Here is a 22,466-nt window from a genome sequence, read left to right on the forward strand (position 1 = left end):
AGCAGTCATGGTGGGGTCTATTCTTGAAAAAGGTTCAGGAGAGAAGGCTAAGACAGTTTGGACAAGTTGAGTGGAAGGGCAAATAATATCAATGCATCAATCTGAAATTGTTGCATTGAAATTTAAATTAGCGGATGACTCCGATAAAAGTTACTGTTGTGGTATCTTCTGCAGTTTCTTTGAAATTTGGCAAAAAATATGCTGGAAAAGAGTAGAGAAATTGTACGGAAGAGGAAAAAAGAAGACTGAGTCAAGATGGATGGGTGGGACGTGGACAATAGGCATTTGAGGAGGAGATACAGGGGCAAGAGTAGAGAGGGAGCCAATCAAAGATGGGAACTCCAACCCCAAAGGCATCATGGGATAAGAGGCTGAGAGAAAGAGGAAAAATAAAATTGTGCTCTCTACGCTCTCATGGGAATCTAGGGATGACAAACACTAGTGATGGAAGAGGCATGAAGGATAAAGTGAACAGAATAGGGATTTGAAATATAGTATGCCAAAATAAAATAATAAATATCAGTAGAATCAACCCATGACAATTACTAATAAGGAATTACATATGGAGTTCACTCTTTTGTGGCCATGAGACATGGACAATAGGATCGGCAGAGAAGAGTTAACAAAGTTGAAAAGTTATGGACAAGTGGTCCTGTAAAATGATGAGTTCAAAATGAGAATATCAAATGAAAAAGTAGGTACTTCAAAAAGTGGGTGAAGAGAGAAGATTATGGAGGACCCTCACAAAAAGAAGAAGAGAGAAACTAACTGTTATATCTGGTAGCATAATAGCTTACTGAAGATCTTTACAGAAGGAAATATTAAGCGGTGGATTTACCAAGGTTTGATAATGAACTATGAGGAGCAGATAATGGAAAATTTCAGAGCAAGGTTGTTGGATGATGAGAGATTGGCTAATTGATAAAGTTCATTTTTGAAGAGTCACTGCAAACCAATCCACAGATTGACAGCCCAGGATAGTGATGGCATCAATAAAAAATTAAATAGATCAAGCAAAATTACATCCTCTCCATATGTACCACAGTATAACTGCAGTGGTTTGCATTTAAATGTAGATAAATGGTTCACATAAGCACAATTAAAACATCAATGGCATGTGTACATTTGCACATGAGAAGAAGAACATATCATTCACTACTTCACTATGATCCATGATGTGAATACAACTGTCTTTATGTCAACTCTTCGATCAAATTAATATAAAACTTAGTGTTCCATTTAGCACAAGTTTAAATGGACTGCTCACAGGAAAACCATTTCCTTTATTGTGAAAGGAGTGGGAGGTGAATATTTTATTCCAGTCAGTAAGATTACAGCAACCCAAATGAAACCTTTTGAATTTTTGCAGTCACGTCAGATTCCATATTATAATAGAATTAACAGCAACCCCAAACCTAGAAAACACTCAGGACGACCTTTAAAATGGCATGCATGTCAGTTGACAGGTGTGTTCATTTCACATATATCTCAGCAAAAGAAAAATGGAAAAAGTTCAATGGGAAGCATGCTTTGAGAAAATTTGAAAAAACGTCACTTCAAAATATTCATAAATGTGGTTTAAATTCAGTTTATTGCAAAGATTAAATAAACATCAAAAAATAATTAACATGCCTTGAAAAGTTAATGCAATCAGAATGACAAAGTTGGATTAAAATAGGGTTCATTTTCTACTGTCCTTATGTATTTATAGATATATTTATATCCACATTCATCAATGACATAGCTCGCATTGACAGCACTTACTACTGCCTGTCCTAAGATTACCTAATTACAATGGATATAGAGTTAACTTCAACATCAACTTTGATTCCTAGGTACTTTCCAATTAATCTTTTATTGACCAGTTAATAATAGCGCACACATTCACTTCAACATTTAATAAATGAAATAGAAATCTCAAGACATCTGAAACACATTTTTAAGGAATGAATCACAAACTAAAAACTGATGTTTCTAACTTTGTGGTCCATAATTCTGATAAAGAAAATGTGCTCAACATTGAATATCATTCCCTACTTCAATTTTTTTCTCTTCCTGCAATTTCCCATTTTACAATGTAAAGGAAAAAAACAGTGATAATTACATTGAGACAAGGCTTTACTAAATTTCATTCATGATGAAGACTTGAGAAACCTACTAAGAGAACCTATAATATAAACTAAAATGAAGTAGTGAGTTAATATTAATATAAAATTAAGCATATCTCTACAACAAAACCACCATTCAAATTTTCATAGGGAGCAAAGGAAAAGAGTATACCCCATGGGATAACATCATTTTAGGGAAATCATAATTTGAGGTACCTAGAAACAATCTTACAAGATTATAACAACGGATTATACTACCACTAATACTTGCCTTTTTCCCTCCATAACAATGCTTCCATTTGAAACCAAAGTCCTTGAGACAAAGCAGATTACATCTATTTTGGACCAACAGAGTCAGAGTAGTAGGGACATAAGGAGAGGAATTGCATAAGGCAATTAGGCTTGCTTGGACTAATGGACGATCAACCCATCAGATGACAAAGTCAGGATGTCAGACAATGGGCAATCTACTCTGCACCTATCACATAGACTTGGGCCACTGTTAAGTGAGACTAGGAGGTAACTAACTGGCTGATTATACACTACCACAGTGACCCATATTTACTATTACTTCAGTTGGAGTCACTATAGTCAATGTCAGAGCCAATAGAAGCTTCAGCCAGTTAACGATCTGGATTATTATATTGAAGCTTTCAGTAGTAGTCCTATGCAACAGGTGAAGGCAACAGATTAAAGAGGATATTCATTGGAAGCGGCCATATTTGTGTTAACATTCACATACCTGTAGGTAAGAATATGAAATAGATTTTTAGAGCAGGAAAAACGTTTTTTTCTTTAAAAATTGACTTAATTTCAAAGAGGAACTCTGCAATGAGAAAATACAGGAAGTATAACCCTTGATGATATGTTATTTGATTATTTCCCAATAATTACTGGAAATTTACATTTTACTCCACACATTTCTCCATACACTTAACTCCAATATTTATACTTTTCCTTTCGTCCTCCACCGAAATGCTAAAGAACATTTACACACAACATATAGTAAATTCTTTCACTTTGTTAGTAGAGTCTAAAACTTAATTTCCGAACCAAAAGTAGGCCCTACGTTATGAAGTGACAAGAAGTATCATACAAGGCTTACAATTTTTACAGCACTCATAATCAAAAGCCACATTTAATTCATATGATACAAACCAACTTTCACCATTCAGTTCTGTTGAACAACATGGTTTTTAATAATATTGAATCTGAAGAAGGTAAGCTAAGTAATCACTTTTACGTGTGACGAGTATCTTCATTTTTATAATTATCATACAACGTGTGTAAAAAAAATTCCCCACATACATAAAGCTACATAAAGAACAATTGCATGTGATACCTGTTCAGGGACCTCTTGCCAGCATCCAGTCTCTGTCTGTTCCACCTGTGAGCAGCAAGGAAGTGGAAGTCACAGTAAGAGAACACACACAGCGGTGAAAGGTAATTAAAGGGATTTTTCAAATCCCTCACTTACTCCCTAATGACAAACAGCAGGAAGTACAAAACTATGCATACACACTTCACCATTAGCTACACAGCAAACTGATTTTAGGACAATATTTGGTTCCTCTGAGAAAAATAAATTATTAAAATTTGGACAACCTTTGGTCTGAACTAATAAGAAGTTTAACATTCATCTATTTACTATGACAATTAGTCAACTCACTAGAATGTTGGATAGTTCGCCACTACTAAATCAGCAAAGTGTGTGACTTACTCACTGGCACTTTCTCTTGTTTGCATTATCATATTCTACACTCTAAGCTTCTTCAGTTTTCCATACTTGCTTTTGTCACCCTCCATACCTTCTCTCATCTTTCTCCCACCATTTGCTCATTCATTAAATTCTCCCTTCTGAACATTCATCACTCATATCCTTGTCAGCATACCACTCCTCCACAGTCATCCTCCTCGATCCATTTCTCTACCTTCTTTGAATTTCTCCCAATAAACTTATCATCACTGCTATTCCCATGCCTAGCAATTCATTGATAAGTATTCCTTTTCATCTAGTCTACTTTCTCTACATTTTCTCCATATCTCTAAAGCCTCTCCAGGCGTCTCATCCTCGGTTCTCAACGGCCAAGTTTTGGAGCCATGCACCACCTATGCTTTATATCAATGTTTTCAAAAGTGTTTTCTATTAGTCTTTATTTAGGATCCCAATTATCAATTACCATTTAATAAATGATTATTTACTGAATTCAATTCTTCTCATGACTATGCCCAATCTCCTCCTTGTCATGCACTCCCCAAATCTCCCGCTCCAAGAGGCGTAACTGATCTCTCAACGGTGATTTTTAACTTAGCCTTTCTACTTCTTCAAAAACTGAATGCTAACATTTAATTGTGATTAATACTGAACACATATTTTTTCCAGGAATGTGCTCAGAATTTGGCTGCAATCCCCTGGTGTTATGCAAACCTGATCAACTTATTCACCCACCCATCCAACTCCATTCCACGCAATCCTTCTCTCCATCCACTCTCCGTCTACGCCAAAGCCTACATAGACACTAAACCCATCACACATGATTGTGACAATGGAACGCCCACTAATGCCGCTCTTATTGAGCCATTCCTGGGTGGGTCAACAAATGACCATCAGCCTAGAAGGCAAATGTGATTTACTCTCAAAATGCAGGCAGTAGTGTCGGACTTGATCTGTTCAATGCTGAAAGTACTTCTTTTAATTAAACCAAAGATCCAAATCCATTAGCCTAATATTATGACATATATCTCTGAATTAAAGGTCAATGTTGAGGAGATAAGTAAGTCGATTGCTTCAACAAATTCAACTTTTGGGGAGCTTTGAATAATGCCATGAATAGTGTTTTTCCACAAAGTTATTTTATGGAAAAGTATCACTCATTATAATGAGAGTAGCATATAATGCCATTGCTGGGCAATTGGTGAAGTATGTATGCAGCCAAAGCAGCAGTATACACAACATATTACCCTTATACATCCTTTTACAATAATATATGCAGTGGAACCTCACTTGACAAGCACCTTGCATAATGAGTAAAATTATGTTGCCAAAACTGACTCGCTAAACAAGTGACTTTTTGCATAATGAGTGACAAGGAGAGGGGAATTCACAGAATAATTATGCACCTGCTACTTCAGCTTGTGTTTAGCACTCATTCTGCTAGCATTAGCGTCCATAAAGATCACATATTTTTCCAATTTAATAATATTCAGACATTATTAGTGAAAAGTTTAATAATATTTTGTGCATAGTTTTAAAAATGTCTCTGATGAAAAATCCACAAGGAGACCACCATAATATAATAAAATAACAGTATAAATTAAAAGTGAAATCATTGAAAAGTGGTAACAAGGTGTGAGAGCATGGCTGATTTAGTACGCACATACAATTGGTCAACATCAAAAATTTTCATTCTCTTTAACAACAAGGACAGATTGAGAAGATGGATTCTTCAAAGAGAGTGACAAGAATATTTACACAATGATTATGTATTCTCAAAAATGTTCAAAGGCTGCTTCTCAAATGGATAAACAGAAAGCAATTGGAATGTGACACTATTAACGAGAACATCATTTGTGAGAAGGTGTGATGAGGTCAGTGAAAATCACTTTCACTGACCTCATTTATAAAATGTCAAGAGCATCAACTGCTGAAGTAGTATTTAAGGGAAGCAAATGGGTAACTTGATTGTGTGTATTTAATTCCATACCAAATTATTTTTTTTCAGCATGGAACACATTTTTGTATTTTACATTAATTTAAATGCATAGAATTGTTTCACTAAACGAGTGTTTTTGCTTTATGAAAAAGACTGGAAAATGCACTGTGCTCATTGCACGAGGTTCCACTTTCAGTATCTACATACCTACATGTAGGAGTATGCATTTGAAACATGCAACATTATTCTATTGATACTATAAACACAATGATTTCACATTATGCTATACTTTTACAATCTTATATATTTCAAATTCCATAAATTATTTACTCTACATAATAAATTAATGAATAATATAAAAACTTATTACTAAATTTCAAAGTCAATTAAGAATAGTATTCAAATGCAATTTTTTTAACAAGAACTCTGAGCAGCTTGGATGGGAAAGAAAGATTGCAACCCAAAATGCTCATTGACTCACAGACCACTTACTTGACATAAAAGAGACCAAGCATTAATATTCTGATGGGAATCATATGCCATTTTGTGCATACCTCCTATTAATTTTGGAAGTTCTATTATAGGTATTATATCAATCAGAATATACTACCTTGATCAAAAAGTTCCCGGAATAACCACCGTGTGGCGCTCCCATCGTTCCGATTTGAGTTCTGTTTTTTTTGTTAAATTGGTACATCTGTTGTTGATATTCCCTTTAAATCTTAGTGTCATAACTTGACATTTGCAAAAGTTACGTAGCCAAGAGTACATCTATCTCTGTGTGTGTTGGCGATTTTTTACAATTGCAGAAATGGATTTAAATTTGCAACAACGAACTTGTATTAAATTTTGCGTAAAAAACGGATTTAGTGGCGCACGGACGTTGGAAATGTTGGAAAAGTGTTTCGGCAACGATTCTCTAAAAAAAACGGTCGTTTACCAGTGGCACGAGCGGTTCAGAAGTGGTCGTGAGTCAATCGAAGATGATGAACGCAGTGGCAGACCATCGACATCGAAAGTCGGTGAAAAAATTGATAAAGTAAAAGAAATGTTGGTCAATAACCGCAAATTAACCATCAGAGAAATAGCGGAGGACTTGAACATTGCCTATGGATCCGCCCAAGACATTGTGGTTAATGATTTGGGTTTCCGTCGTGTAGCAGCAGTTGGTGCCAAAAGACCTCAATTTCATGCAAAAAAGAGACCGTGTTGACGTCGCAAAAGACATGATTTGCGAGGCTGAATCCGATCCCACATTCATCAAAAGGATCATTACTGGAGACGAGACGTGGGTTTATGAGTACGACACGCAATCCAGACATCAGGCAAGTGAATGGCGTTCACCAAATGAGCCGAGACCAAAAAAACCACGTCGTTTTCAGTCAAAAAAGAAGGCAATGCTGACGGTTTTCATGGATTACAACGGTGTAGTGCATCATGAATTTTTGCCAGAAGGCCAGACAGTAAACAAAGAGTATTATTTGGGCGTTATGAGACGTTTGCGTGAAGCAATTCGCCGAAAGAGACCAGAAATGTGGGCAGAAAACTCGTGGATTTTGCACCATGATACCGCACCGTCGCACAGTGCTATCATTATTCGTAATTTTTTGACGAAAAATGCAACAAATACCATCCAACAGCCACCGAATTCACCTGATTTGGCTCCCTGTGACTTCTTTCTGTTCAATCGAGTTAAAAAACCATTACGGGGAACGCGTTTTAGCAGCCGAGAGGAAGTAATGGAAAAATCGCAGGAAGCACTGATGGACATACCGAAAACCGAATATAAAAAATGTTTCGAGGATTGGATCAAGCGCTGGCATAAGTGTGTTGCAGTCGATGGGGATTACTTTGAAGGGGACAATATAGATTTAGATGAATAAACTTGTATTTTTAATTTTCTGAATAAATTCCGGGAAATTTTTGATCAAGGTAGTAGAAGATAAATAAAGTAGTACAGTAGGTAATTTTTATGTAGAGCTTAGGTAAAAATCACTTTCAAATTTGCTTCAAGGTATCATTGAGAGAAAAAATATGACACCATTACAAGAGAAGACAATTTCATCAAACTGTCACCGTTATTTTCAGTCAGTTCTTAAATGTCTTTAATGGATCAATTCAGAGCTCGCATAAGGCCAAAAGATATATGCATCCAAATTTATTTTTCCTAGTACTTGACTTTACCATTTATATTATCTTGAAAAATTGTAAGTTTTAAGGCCAAAATAACTGAAACAATTGACATTATTCATCTCAGCAATTAACCTAAATTGAAAATTAGGTTTTATCCAGTTTATCCATTAGGATTGAATCATCATAGAAAATTGAGTTCGGACTGAACCATGTGATAGCATTTGATTCCGAGGGTAAGGAGCATATACTGTCAGAAGAATTTATTCAAATGCCATTTCATTTTCATTTCTGTTTCATATTCAAGAGCATATACCAATGTAGATTGCTTATAGAATATTTGGCAAGTAATTTGATTGTACAATTGTGCTAAAAACTTTGACTGATGAATACAGGAGAGTTGACAGCTATTTGTAAACATTTTTCTGTCAATATCATACAAGAGCACTACAATATAGAAATTATTTCTCAAAATATTCGTAAATGTATATTTTTATAGATTAGTACTAAGTATTCTTCTAGTATTTAGTCAAATTACAGCTGATACTGTTTTATCATTACTTAAGTATTTAGATATGAGCACAATTGCTTTTAAGTTTACAAGTAATGAAAATAATTTGCTGCACATACCTTGACAACATGTGGCTGAGGTTGCTATTTCCACAGATCCCAGGCAAAACAACACAAGCATTAGAGCACACCTTAAAACTTAAATAAAGAGGGTTATGTCACATACTACAAAGGGAAATGATATTGCTACAATAGTCATCCATGACATAGGGACATATTTAGCAGTTATGTGATGCAAATCGTTAATGCACCAGCCCTAGGTTTATGACACTAAAAATAGCAATAAATCTAATAATAAATTTGTATCCATTTAAAAAAAAAATGAAAAAGGCATAATTTACATAAATTGTGACTAATGCCAGTAGAATAAGGGTAAAAAAAAATGTGAAACAAAGGAAACCTGAAAAACTAATATGTAAACGGTATATGTTATCATATTTGTTTGAAAAAAATGCACAATCTTTGTAAGCAACTTGCTTTAACCTAGTCTGCGATAGCCTGCATAACAAATTAAAATCAATAGGATAGGGATATTTCGAATGAAAATACCTAGATTCTTATACTGACTCATTGCAGTAATAAATGGTTCCTAAAACATGGTGATATGTAGTAACTAAAATAATATCTCCTAAGGATTGGCAAGAGGAAATCTGCTGGTACAAATGAAATACCTCGAGAAATTCTAAAAAAAGATGGGTAAGCCAAGATTGAACCTCTACTGTATTTTATGAACTGGTCTTTGTTGGAGAGAATATTTCCTGAGGTATTGAAAAATTTCAAAAATTGTATCCTTTTTCCAAAATGAAGGGGATAAAAATGACATTAATATGGACCCATGTCACCAATGCCTTAATTCGCTATCATTTTTAATAGGCATATCTTTTGCAACCGATTGATAAATTTTCTAGGTAATACTAGTACCTTATCTAACAGTCATTAGTTTCAGAAAAGCCAAGAGTACAATCTTAGCTCTTCTAACAAATTTTGAATTTATATTTCATGAATATAATAAACGCAATCAAACATGTCTTGTTTTTTAATCTTAATAAGGCATTCAACTTAATTGACCATACCCTACTTATAAATAAATACTGGTATATTGATATTAGAGATGCTGTTCATGAATGGTTAGTTTCTTATCCATTTGGATAAGAAAGATTATTACAATGGATGGTGTTAACTTAACTTGGGGTGCACGGACAAATCTGATTTTATAAACAAATAAGAATGCTCATTAGTGAATGAGACTAACATAATCATAGTAATCTCTTCTGCCAGTTATTGAGCTGTTTAATGCTTAGTTTTGAATGCAACAATTTCAGAGCGTAAAAATCATTCGCCTTGACTGGGACTCGAACCCAGATCCCTCAATATCCGGTCGAGTGCTTTAGCCACTTAAGCTACCGAGGCGTCCTCCGTTAAAAGTTACTGTTGCGGCATCTCCCGCAGTTTCTTTGGAATTTGTCTTAGTTTTGAACTCAACTATTGATCATAAAACTGGGTTTTGGCCTTAAATGAAGGTTTAAGTTAACTTTCGGTTAAATTAGTTCGGTTATATATCTACATTTTTCATAAATCAGTATATTCTCACAATGATATTATTTAATTTGACAAAAATAATGTTTATCACACACATGACACCATGGGTAATAATCATGCGAGTGTAAATTATTAATTGTAAGAAACATTTCAAGGAAGCTTCCGCTTCATGCTACCGCATTGAAACTACTTAATGTGTTGCCAAAACGGTTAAATTTGCTAAAAAATGCCCCAAAATTTACCAAAGAATTGAACATGTATTTGATAGATATACGTTTTTATGATAATAAGGAACTCTATGAATGAATATTTTTACTTGGTGCATGATTGTTGTTAATGTTTTTTGTTTGGCTAATAAAGTATCATTATTGCTAAATCACATCACTGCTAAATATATGGCAAGATATATTCTTATTTTAAAATCAGGATTCAGAACCTGTTAGTAAATGGACATTGTGTTATCAATTAGGCACATTTAATCAGGTAATCAAAAAAGGACGTACACCAGAAAAAGAAGCAGAGACATTTATCACAGTAGGAGATTGAATATGTACATATATTAAATGACTTTAATTTTACATTATCACTTAGATAACGATACAAAACACGTTTCCAACAAAAATTTCCATGGCAGTCAGATGAATTTGGCAGGTTTTAAATGTTTCCGGGCCAAAAAACACAGCTAATGTCTGGAGGTAAACCTGTGCATGTACCAATCCAATTGAATGCAAAACTTATTTTCTTTGGGATACATTTTAAACAGACCTTATATATAAAAACTGAAGTCAATATAAAATTTCAAACATAAAAACTGAAAAAAATCACTTGAGATATTGCATACACAATATAAAGAAATATAAACTGAGATAAAACTAACGTAAAAGTATTAAATATATCAACCATGCAGGTCATTAAAGATTAACTGCAGCCTTAGAGAAAGAAAAAAATCAATAAACTATGACTCATTGATGCTTTCATCCAGTTACCTATTATATTAAGTAATTGGTTTGAAGTACTACCAAGTAAAATGAAAACTGAAAGTTATTAGAACACAAATTTTCTACATTTATTCTCATATACAGGTATGAGGAACACCCAGTGTACAAGTACCAATAAATAAGAATATATTGTACCAGACTGTGTGAATAAAAATGCTAACGAAACTAATCAAATGCATAAAATCATTATTTGTTTTATCCTTTGGGAGTAGGAAACTTACAGTAATTGCCTACTTAGTGAGGTGCAACACCTTACTATACTGCCTCTTAATCAGTGAAAAGAAATATGAGCATTCTATATCTATAGTGATAAAAGTTGAAAATTCTGTGACCTAATTGGCCTAATTAAGAACCCAATGGACAGCAAGGAATACGACACTCAAATGTGAGTACATTATCATACTTTAAAAGGATTAGCATAGGATAATCAAAGACTATAAAACATGCATTCATTCCAAAGTTAACTCAATTATTTTGATAAAAATATTAATTGCTCAAATGAGAAACACATTCACTACAATATTAAATATTTCAACTGATTGTTAAATGAACAGAATGAATGCATTTTCTATGAATACCAATGTATCAAACTAAATTTACTCCATCATGCTCAAAATTTACTTCACACAAAAATTCATTTCCAAGAAGATGCATTGCAATTCTTCTAATGAAGGAGAAGTCGATGACAGAAAAATATTTTACGTGATGTGATATCAGTTATTTATGCAATCAAATAGTTTTTTCCCCACTCTTGCATTCTTAAATGCAGGGATCATTGTTCTCTTATGTGCAATAAGCATTAGGACTCAAATTTTCTTATTTTTATATTTCTGACATGATGACATTAATTCGATTCTCTATAGAAGTAGAGCATGTCATTTCAGGATCTATTTTTACAGGAACAAGACACATTATTGTAGCATGGATCTGAATGTTGGTTAAATAATAGAAATCATATAAAGGCAACTACTACATGTTTTTATAGCTAATTGAAACTAAAATCCCTCCCATAATTTAATTTGGTGTAAGAGTAATAAACTCACAAAAACAAGTAATCCATGTATAATTATTTCCCTGTGTGATTGAAAAGTATTCATTGTTATATATTTTCAAATTGATCATCAGGATTATTCTGTGATGGATGTTCAAGTTAAAAAATCAATATTGGTGTAATGGAAAGATTCCACTTCATGATGCCCCAATCAGTGCACCCAATAACTCACAATAAAAAAAGGCTTTGCATGCAAGGTCCCTAAATTCAACTCTATCGCTCTTCCCCTATCCCTGGAGCGTAAATCAATTAATGGCATCAATTATTATTCCAACTTCTAAGAATTCAATTTCTACCATAATATCCATGTCTATTTATTTAACTTGTCTCAGGCGGAAAACCTGCTATTTTATACATAAATACACACACACATGTGTGTGTAAATAGGATATGTGACATGCACAACAGGCCTGAATGCAAACCCACACACACATACAAATCAATCTCTCTCTCACCCTCTGCACACTGTGGATGATCAGGGTGCTCTTGCTGGGCTGCACTGCTCCCGGGATCCGCGTCCTCATCTCAAGGTCCCTGAGGGCAGAGTCTGTCAACACATCACCTCCATTCGTCAGGCTCTCTGAGACAATAAATTCCCCATCTTTCATTTCAACCAAAAAAAAATGCTTGGCAAGAGAGAGTCCATAGCAAAAAGAAAATCAACTTGCACTTCTCCACCATTACTACACATATGATGTGGAAATGAAAAGTGACCTTAAAGCTTTGCTCATGGTGGACAATTATTGGCTGACTACAGTTGTTTGATGAGTAGCGAATGAGATAAAATAGAGGTAGGGCATGAATCAGCTAATGGTATGACCAAACATTTATGACATTACTGAGCCTCCTGATCAGGATGGGATATAGCACCAGGATTGCATACATTTCCACTGTCATTGGTCGATAATACAATAATGCGTGAACCCAAATAATCTGATGACGGCAAAACATTACTTTTCCATACTATTCTCTTATTAATGTTAAAAGATAAGAATGGCTTTTCTTAATTGACAGTGACATACTGCAAGGCCTTTGTGCCCCAGTGATAAGTAAGAAAGTAATAGTTTAGAAATTATTTCCCTTACAGTTGATTCTTAAATTTGTAATTTCCACAGATATAATCTCTTCTAAGATGGCATTGATACAGGAGTATGGGCCAGTAGTGACAGTGTGGTTTGACCACATTCCAAAGGGCCAAAAATCACTCAAAATCTACACGTTTATACATTTTTACATGGAGGTATTGAAAATGGTGAAAAGAATAAGAAAATTTGGTCCTTCATGCATATCATGGTTCAAGTTTCATGGCAACAATGATTTTTTGTATAGCTTATTTTTTTAACTAGTAACATTAAAATGACACTTGATGAAATTCATGTCGATATTAATAAAAAACAGTTCTCAGGTATACTGCTCTAATTAAATGTCTTTTTTTCAGGGATAGTACTCAAATACAACAATAATTGTCCATCATGTGCATGGATTGAAGGGCATTTTGCCCACATAAACAGGGAAACACTATCACAGTAGAACTAGGTTCTAAATGCAGATATAGAAAAACCAGATTTCCACCAAATCTTGGAGGGATGGTCAAAATTGCTTCATAAGAAATAATTAATTGGCTTTAGTTATCCATATTAATAAACAAACATACAAGAAATACATTCTATTTAAAGGGAAAACAAAAATATCATACAAAAATAACTATTCCCACAAACACATAGGAGACCTAAAATTTACAAAAACAATTACATAGGTTGAATTAAAGTGGCCATTTTTGTGTGTACTGTATGTAATTTCTAGGGACCTTACATTAAAAAAACCATTATTATCAACCCAAAAGTCAGATTGATAGGTAAGGGTAGAGCTCACCTAGCTCACAACAAGTGGTGGCAATTACTCATTCTGTGAGCAGGCTATGTATTTACAGAAAGATTTGGTACATGAAAAATCACACAGCTTGGGTAAGCTGAGGGTGCCCAGAGTCATACTCAGGAATCCAACCTGGGACCACTGGTCAGTAGTTTAGCACTCTGTCCATTGGACTAACCTGGGATCATATACAAATTTAGTATTTTTCTATTAAAACTAATGCAGACATCAAAATTCAGCTGATCCTCAACAGAAATAACAGCGCAATCTTACAGAATTATTAATTTTCCCATGATCCCATTACATAAACAATGGTTTTTAGACCAATAGCATGGTCTGCCTGTGGTCAATAGTCAATAAAGAAAATGAAATTTACAACTTATAAGGATGCAAAAGTATGCGACAAAAATACATATGATCATAAACTGAAAACTGCACAAGAGATTTACACAATTCTTTGCAATATTTATGATTTCCAATGTTATCATGCCCTGAAAAAATGACTGAAAGCATCTCAGTGTTTGTAATTGAAGACATGTCCATGAAGAAAACTGGCTTACAATTAAAATCTATTGTTACATTTCGGCCATATAAACTTGTAAAGAAATGAATAGCGAAATGTTTTTATGTGAGAATTGTTTGAATATATGTTAATATATTAGTATTTTTATAACACTGGGCATTGGACAAAAAAGTGGTTCTCAAATACATTAAAATATCTGTGTTTTTTACCTGTGGTTATCTCTATTACTGTGGAATCTCGCACCATGAACATAATTCATTCCAGGATCTTTCTCGTAAAGCAAAATACTCAATAAAGAAAACAATTTTTCCCATATAAATTAATGTATGACATGGAAATCGATTCAATATCAAAAAATAAATTAGGTAAAAGTTTTAATTGAAGGTCAAAATAAGCCATAGATATGTCTATTACAGATTTTTCTGAGTAATCATGGTGTGAGAGATTCATCATTCAATTGGACTGGTAGCATAAGCCATTTTTGTTTTGTGCTGTGCCGCTATCTATTAATCTTTTGCACTTGGATGCTGAGTTTGATTCAACATGGCTAACACTGGTGCCAACTAGTTCTCGTTTGTCAAGCAACACTCACCATGGAGTTTTACTGCTTGGGAAAAGGTGATTTTGTTATTTTTCAATTAATTCTCTAATTGCCATCAGTATCTAAGGATGGGTGGAAAATTATAACTACGATGAATGAGATTATTTAATAAATAAATAATGTGCACCTATAATAAACCTACACATTAATGCCATCTTGAACCAATATCATCATCATAGCAGATGATCGCATATATCTGTTAACTGTCCTGTATTTGCTTTTTCAGTCCAGTCAATTGCCTATTATTTCTTGTCTTCTATATAATCAACATCTTGAGTTAGAAGGTGCCTGCAGTGAGTCATACTGTTTTAGCATACTGTGTATCATCTTTTCTTGACAAACAACCTAATTACCTATACTCTTGCAATGGTAGCATCCAATTATCACGTATCAGATTCAGACGAAACTTGATAGACAATTAGGAATTTACAAATCACCTTCCATTTGCTTATATTCCTAAAAGTATATTTCAGCTGTTTTCATGACAGTGGGTTCTTTTTCACATGATGCTTTCCCTGAAGTTGGATGAATGCTTTTCTGATGAGCGGTTGAATAATCAGAAAGAAATTAACACTCCTGAAGATGGATAAGTTTTCCAAGGAGTTTGTAAGCAGTGAAGATGAATTTTATATAACAATGAAGGAACTCTTGAGAAGATAATAGTGACAAAAGTGAGTTTTCTGATCTGGCATATGAGGATGAACTTAGCACTGGTCTAAGTGGAACTAGGGAAAGGAAAACATCCCTGCATTCATCCAAAGAACAGGTTGAATGCACTGAGAGTGACAATGTTGTTAAATTCACAAAGACAAAATGGAGATGCACAATTTTTTACTCAAGTGAAAGTGATGATAATATAGGATATAGATATAATGCCATTGACATTGGCAATAATGTCCAGTCGAAATAACAATCCCACCATAGCCAAATATCCCAAGCTAAAGAAAGGAGAGGTAGTGGCTTATAGGAATCCAAGTGTAATACTTCTTTTATCGAAGGACAAGAGGGTAGTCTAATGCTCAGCACATGGGACAATTCACTGACTGAGTCAGTGGAAAGTAGAGTGCATGGTGATGGGAACAAAAAGATTTGCAAACCCAAGGTAGTGACTAACTATACAAAATTTATGTGGGAGTTGATTTGGCAGAAAACTACTCAAGCACATACTGCTTTCTAAGAAAGACACTCAAATGGTGATGAAAGTTGTTTTCCTCAGTGCTTGAGGTCGGTGTTATGAATTCTTACATTTTGTACAAAGAATACCAAAAAAGAAAACATGAAAAACCAATACCGAATGTAAAATTTATTCGGATATTTGTGCATGATTTCATGGGGGAATCCAGAGATGGAATACAGACTCCTAGAGGTAAATTATCATGGAAAAGCCAGATCGAAGAAGAGAGGAATTTCTATATGCGAGACATGCAAATATATATGCCAGACATGTGTAATTCATCCAGGTCTTCTTATAAGTGAATGTTTCAGAAAATATCACACCATGAAAAATTATAGAAATTAAAATAATTGAATGAATGCAATAAATAATTTTCACTGTTAAAATCTCCAAATAAAAATTTAATATCAAGAGAAATGTAGTCTTTCACCCAGGTACCATCACTTGTAAAAATGAGGTGATTAAAAATTAAATATAGAGTAGCCTGTGATAATCAACAAAGTTACACATGAGTGCAAAGGGTTAAGAAAAGGGGAAGAAAAGATTTTTCTAAACTTGAAGTGGAGTTCCTTGGTCTATTTTTCCTACCAGTCATAAGGACATTGAATTTCATTCAATAAGACTTAGTAAAGTTCTCCAGACTCTATACTTTTGGATGAGATATTTCTGAGAACATTGGATCTCCATTGTAGAAATTCATATCATAGAAATATTCATTAGTTTTTTTAAAAACAGCCTGTTTAAAAAATTCAGCTCTAGCCAGCATCCATGACACACGCAAGAGAAAAGACTAAATACAAATATTCTATGAGAAAAAAAGTCAATATCCAATGTTATCCCATTTTCCATAGTAACACGAGAGATTCAGTACTCGCATTTAAAAGCCAAGCCCCTCAACTTGCCAATAACATGTTATCATTAGACTTTGGATGGGTACCAGGCTGAGAGCTAAAATTTTAATCAGAGAGTTAAAAATATTTCAGAAGGAAGAGGTACACGAATTGAACATGCTCCCTTGCTCAACTCACCTCCTCCTGCCTTGGAGAAGACTGTTTTGGTGGTTGTGATAACCTTTCCAGATGGAGACAGTGTTTTGGAAGTCTCCTTCAGCTTGTAGCTGGGGTAGATGCCGGATGAGGGAATCTCTGCACCTTCGATAAACAGGAACTGAAAGATGCCATATTTTAGATGATGGGAAAGCACCACTTGGTGTGGGGAAGAGTAAACATTTTGAACACAATAAATATATCTGATTAAGTAAAAATATAAGAAAATTTCCAAGTCTCAGCAGATTTTCCATTCCAAGGTTTATAATGACACTGAGTCCTTTCTAACATGTACCATATCTTTCAATTAACATTTTACACAATAAGTGATTTAAAATATATGATATATTCCTTAAAACGATTCTCAAAAAGGAAGGAAAAGAGTAAAAACAAAATAGGAGGCCTCTAATGAGAGAACTCTGCTTATTTGAAGTGTTTTAGATGAAGGCAGGCAAAGTAATAAGGAATTTTAGTATAAATACTAAATTTATAAATAATGTGTCTTAAATAAATATGATACTCTGATGTAACTATAATTAAATCACAAGGCCAATTTATTTCAAGACAAACAAAATAGCATAAGTAAAAATAAAGCAACCAACGATGTGGCTACAGGAATGCATGTCCTAATTGCTCGATTCAATGGTTTCAGAGAATATTCCAAGGAAGTCAAATCCAAATAAATAATTCAAATCCATGTGAATGAAGATTGGCGGATGCCCTTAGGTTATTGGTACCATGGCAACATGAGGAAAATTTGAATAGAGGGACTAATGCTACATAGAGTGAAGAGCCTCTTACCTCAACCGTCAGAGAGCCAGTCACATCATCGGCTTCGTATGGCCTTGACTGCAGGGCAATGACCTGCCTCTGTGAAGGGTTAACCATTAACTCCTCCACACCCACTATACCCAGGCCAAGAAACTTACTCTCCTGCATCTTAGCACCTCGGTCATAGATCTCAAACAAGATCTCAGCGGAGGATGAGCTCAAGTCACTGCAAGACCAATTAATAATTCTTACTTTCACAACAGTCTCCAAAGACTTTAATTAAATACCATTTGAGTAAAGTCAATGTAGGAAACCATACCATGGCACAACAGAATTACATCTGCATCCACTCCTCAATTTCGAATGTTTCTTTTCCATACGATGGAAATTTGTTATGAGAAAAATTCAATAAATATTTGCATTCCATTTTACTCCACTGTTATGACATGAGCATGATGGTGAGCCAACGAATGTGTGCCCAAGTAGATTGGGGAAACAATTTAACTACATCATCCCAGGCATCATCATGATGCCTTACCTAGGGGGGGAGCAAACTGCACCAGCAGTGTAGTTTTGTTTCCTTCATAGGGTTTGCATTTCAAGCCATATGTGTGCATGTTCCTTTCATATGGCAGCCAGAAAATCACTATTTCTCCTTCAAATTACAAATCAAAAATAAATTGGAAGTTTTCAACAAATTCAAATCCTATCCTACTTAAAAAGCTATTCCCTCTTAAATGGATTTACACTATAAAAAGTTATAACAAGCAAAAAATTTTCATATTCATGAAATCCTTCCTCATAAACTACAATCTTGACTTGGTGGGAGGGTTTGTGCATACTGATGACCCCTACAGCTGTGCAGGTAGGAGGAATGATACTATTTGCTCCTACTAGGCTGATCCATACCCATGCCAGATAGGTGGAAGGGTAGGCACCACACAAAAGGTAATCTGTGCAGCTTTTACTCCTCAGTGAGGTGTCTGCAAAGGCATCTGACCCCAGTAATGTGGTCATTTGCATGATGGTGTCACATTAAAAACTATATTAAGTTAGGCAATGAGAAACCACCTCTGTAAATAACTCCATCAACATAATTCTATACAGTGGATAAATTCATGTCCCTCTCTGAGGATGAATAATTTTATTCTAATGTATTTTGTTAGTGTGCCTTTTTACTCTTTTCTTTTTAATTTGTGACTGTATCATTTGTATTCAAACTCTAATTGCAATGTATTTTGTTGGTCTGCAATATTTTCAACCAATGTGACATGTTCCACAAATGTCACAAACATGTCTTTTAGGAACCAATATACATCATTATAATCAAAATAGCTTTTATAATACCAACTGCTTTCCATCAAAATTCTTCATACTATCAATTTTCATTTATCAGCCATTTCATTAATGCCATCAGAACTCAGTACTGAGCATGTCATCCGTGAAATAAAAGAGGCCACCAGTACATCCAGCACTTGTACTCACTAGAGGAAGTGCTCGTCCCAGACAGGGCAGTTAGTGCCCTTCTTGGCAGCCGTTTGATTCTTCTGCGGAGGGTCATCCAGCTCTATCACACAAAATGGCTCATGAACGTCTGTAATGATCAAAAGGGAAATGGGTTCACCATAACACAAAGCACCAATTCCCAAACAGATGCACAGAGCACATTACATCAGCATACAGTGGGTTCTTATGGCCTTTACAATATTAAATCAAATGGAGGAAAACTCTCTAGGCTTCTATTAATTCTACCACAAATAAAAGATACAAAAGCTATTCTTTCTGCTAATGACACCCACACACTAATTAATCCTCGTTTAGCACAAGATTTTCAAAATAAAGCCTGCACCACAGCAAAATGTTTTGATAATTTTTGAATGGAAAAATTGAGTGTATGAAAAGCAAACACCTGAAATTTTCTTTTTGGTTTCACCTTGAAGGAAAATTCCATGGGTATTATTTAACCCAGCAACAATTAGTACTCTCTTCTTTGAGACAAGCATTTTTAGTGGTCATTGTATCATTCTATATTTTCCAGGGTAAAATCATGCTAATGAGGTGGTGAGGCAAATGATAAAATACAGATGAAAGCAACTTGTCTCACTTCACTAACAATTTACCATTGGAATTGCCAAATATTTTAAGGAAACATTTTGCCTTAGGTTGCTTTCTTTTCCATTAGTTGGGTCTTTAAGGGAACATGCTGCCTTTATCTGGATTACTAATAATAAAAGTCATATACTTAAATAGAACGTAATAAATAGTATCTTCAAGTTGAAGATAACATATGACTCCTTCCATACAATCTTCTCTTCTACCAAGGAGATGCAGATGGAGGATTACGAGACAAAGAATGGACAGCATCCCTTATACCAAAACACTGGTCCTGAAAAGCACCATCGAGACATCATCAACCATACAAATCGTAACTTGAGCAACTCTGCCCTCTCTATTTTAAACATAAGACTTAATATTGCTGTAGCTTCCACTGACATCACTAAGGAGAAGATTGTCAGAGAAGTAGAGCTATTCATCCGCAACCTGCCTAGGAACATTTCTGATGACATTAAAGAAGATGTATCATGGATCCTTCAAAAGAGACTGCCTCCAATACTGAATGCCACAGTGGCTGAGAGAAAACCACGTAAGAAGAATAAGAGCAACGAAGATCTCCTCATAATCCCAACAGACAAGGGGAACACTACAGTACACATCTCAAAAGTAAAAAACTATGGCAAGCTTGCTGTTATCATAAGAGATGCCCTCAATTGTATCTGGCTCAACTTTGAGGAAGTTCATGATCATTAAATGAAGAACACAATTTATTTTTCCACTGTTCTTTGTCCACTGTCAAGAGCAGTGGAAAAATACATTGTGTTCTTCATTTAATAAGAGTTGAAGTCTGAATCAATTGCAAAAAAAGGAGCACTTAATGAGAAGTCTCAAAACAATCATTCATACCACTTGAGGAGCAACAAGCTCTTCTACTACCAGCCTCCAAATCACCAGGGTTATAAACCACAAGGAAGGAGTACCACCAAGGTCCATTGTGAGCACCATTGGTTCTTCCGCCTACAGTTTGGTGTGGTACCTGGAATTAACTCACCACCTCTACTCAGGAGAGACATTGTACATCATGAACTTATCTCACTTCAAAGAGATTCTTCAGGGAACCACTCTAAGTGAAGGTGATCCACTAGTCTTCTTTGAAATTGCATCTCTCTTCACAAATGTTACCATCAGAGACTCCATCGATATCATCAGGTGGCTGACCCATGAAGGCGTACCAGAAGATTTCCCTTAGGTGGCGGAGCATTGCCTCATTGACTCAAACTTTCTGTGGAATGGACTTGACTATGAAGAGACAGAGGGAGCCACCATGGGATCCCCCTCACCAGCTGTTGACAATTTATACATGGAGGACTTTGAAAGGGAAGTCCTGGACTCATACATGAAGATACCCACTCTGTGGGTAGGATACATGGATGATACATTTGTCATCCAGGTCCATGGAGCCAAAGAGATCAAAAAATTCCTCCAGCATCTGAACTGTCAACATGGAGATGGACAAGAATAGCTGAATACCCTTCCTGGGTGTATTGGTAACCAAGAAAGCAGACAGGAAACTGGGTCATGCAGTATACTGAAAGAAGATGCTCACCAACTGGTACCTTCACTCCTCTTCCCACCACCACCTGATACAGAAAGCATCACTGATCAAGACACTGGTTCACCGGAGACACTCCATTTTGGATGGTGAATCTCTTCCCTCAGGGAAGAGACACCTAATTTCTTCCCTGCAGAAGAATGGTTTTCCCAGAGAGTTGATTCAGAGAAGTACTGCCTGGAAGGTGAAATAAATGCAGGATTTGGCCCCAAAAAGGACCTCCAAGGAGGAATATAAACCGAAACTGACTCCATACAGCAACTTCAGCAGCAGAAACCATGGAGAAGATTGCTAGGATACTACCATGATATGATGTCATGATGAGATTAAATTGTGCCTAGAAGTCTGGCGATATCCCACACACTGCCTACGAAGTAGTACAACAGATGAAGTGCACCTGTGGAAAGTCCTTCATAGACCAGACAGGCAGATCAATTAAATAGTACCTCTATGAACACCAGAGAGCCCTGAAAAACAAACTCTTCCCTCTTTCAGCAGTGGCAGAACATGCCTGGTCAGAGCCTGGACAGAGGACAAACATGGATGAAGCCAATGTGATATTGAAGAGTCACAGCACTATCCTATGCTTATCCATAGGACCATTGAAATTGCTAAACCAGCAAATTTCAGCAGGGAAGATGGTCACCAGCTCTACAGCACATAGAAATGGCAAGAGGCAATCAGAGAGCAAGCAATGCCATCAAGCCACCTATATAAGGGCAGCCAAAATTGCATTGTCCCTTTGACCTGAAGACATCAACTG

The 22,466-nt window shown here is 35.3% G+C and overlaps 1 protein-coding gene across 5 annotated transcripts in view; it reads right to left on the reverse strand.

Moving 5' to 3' along the window:
• The window catches only part of LOC139695407 (uncharacterized), a 108,635-nt gene that overhangs the window by 37,612 nt on the left and 48,557 nt on the right, over positions 1-22,466 (reverse strand). For 2 of the 5 annotated variants that reach the window (XM_071594143.1, XM_071594144.1), the window contains exons 6-11: positions 19,522-19,630; positions 18,067-18,262; positions 17,248-17,386; positions 12,505-12,629; positions 8,522-8,545; positions 3,451-3,495 (exon numbers count right to left, since the gene is read on the reverse strand). In XM_071594143.1, coding sequence (XP_071450244.1) covers positions 3,451-3,495; positions 8,522-8,545; positions 12,505-12,629; positions 17,248-17,386; positions 18,067-18,262; positions 19,522-19,630 — 638 coding nt within the window. The remainder of the gene's footprint in view (positions 1-3,450; positions 3,496-8,521; positions 8,546-12,504; positions 12,630-17,247; positions 17,387-18,066; positions 18,263-19,521; positions 19,631-22,466) is intronic. The other 3 variants (XM_071594147.1, XM_071594146.1, XM_071594145.1) reach the window with 2 other exon arrangements.

Source organism: Hetaerina americana, unplaced genomic scaffold (genome assembly GCF_022747635.1).
Source record: "Hetaerina americana unplaced genomic scaffold, ioHetAmer1.1.p SCAF_6, whole genome shotgun sequence".
NCBI lineage: Eukaryota > Metazoa > Arthropoda > Insecta > Odonata > Calopterygidae > Hetaerina > Hetaerina americana.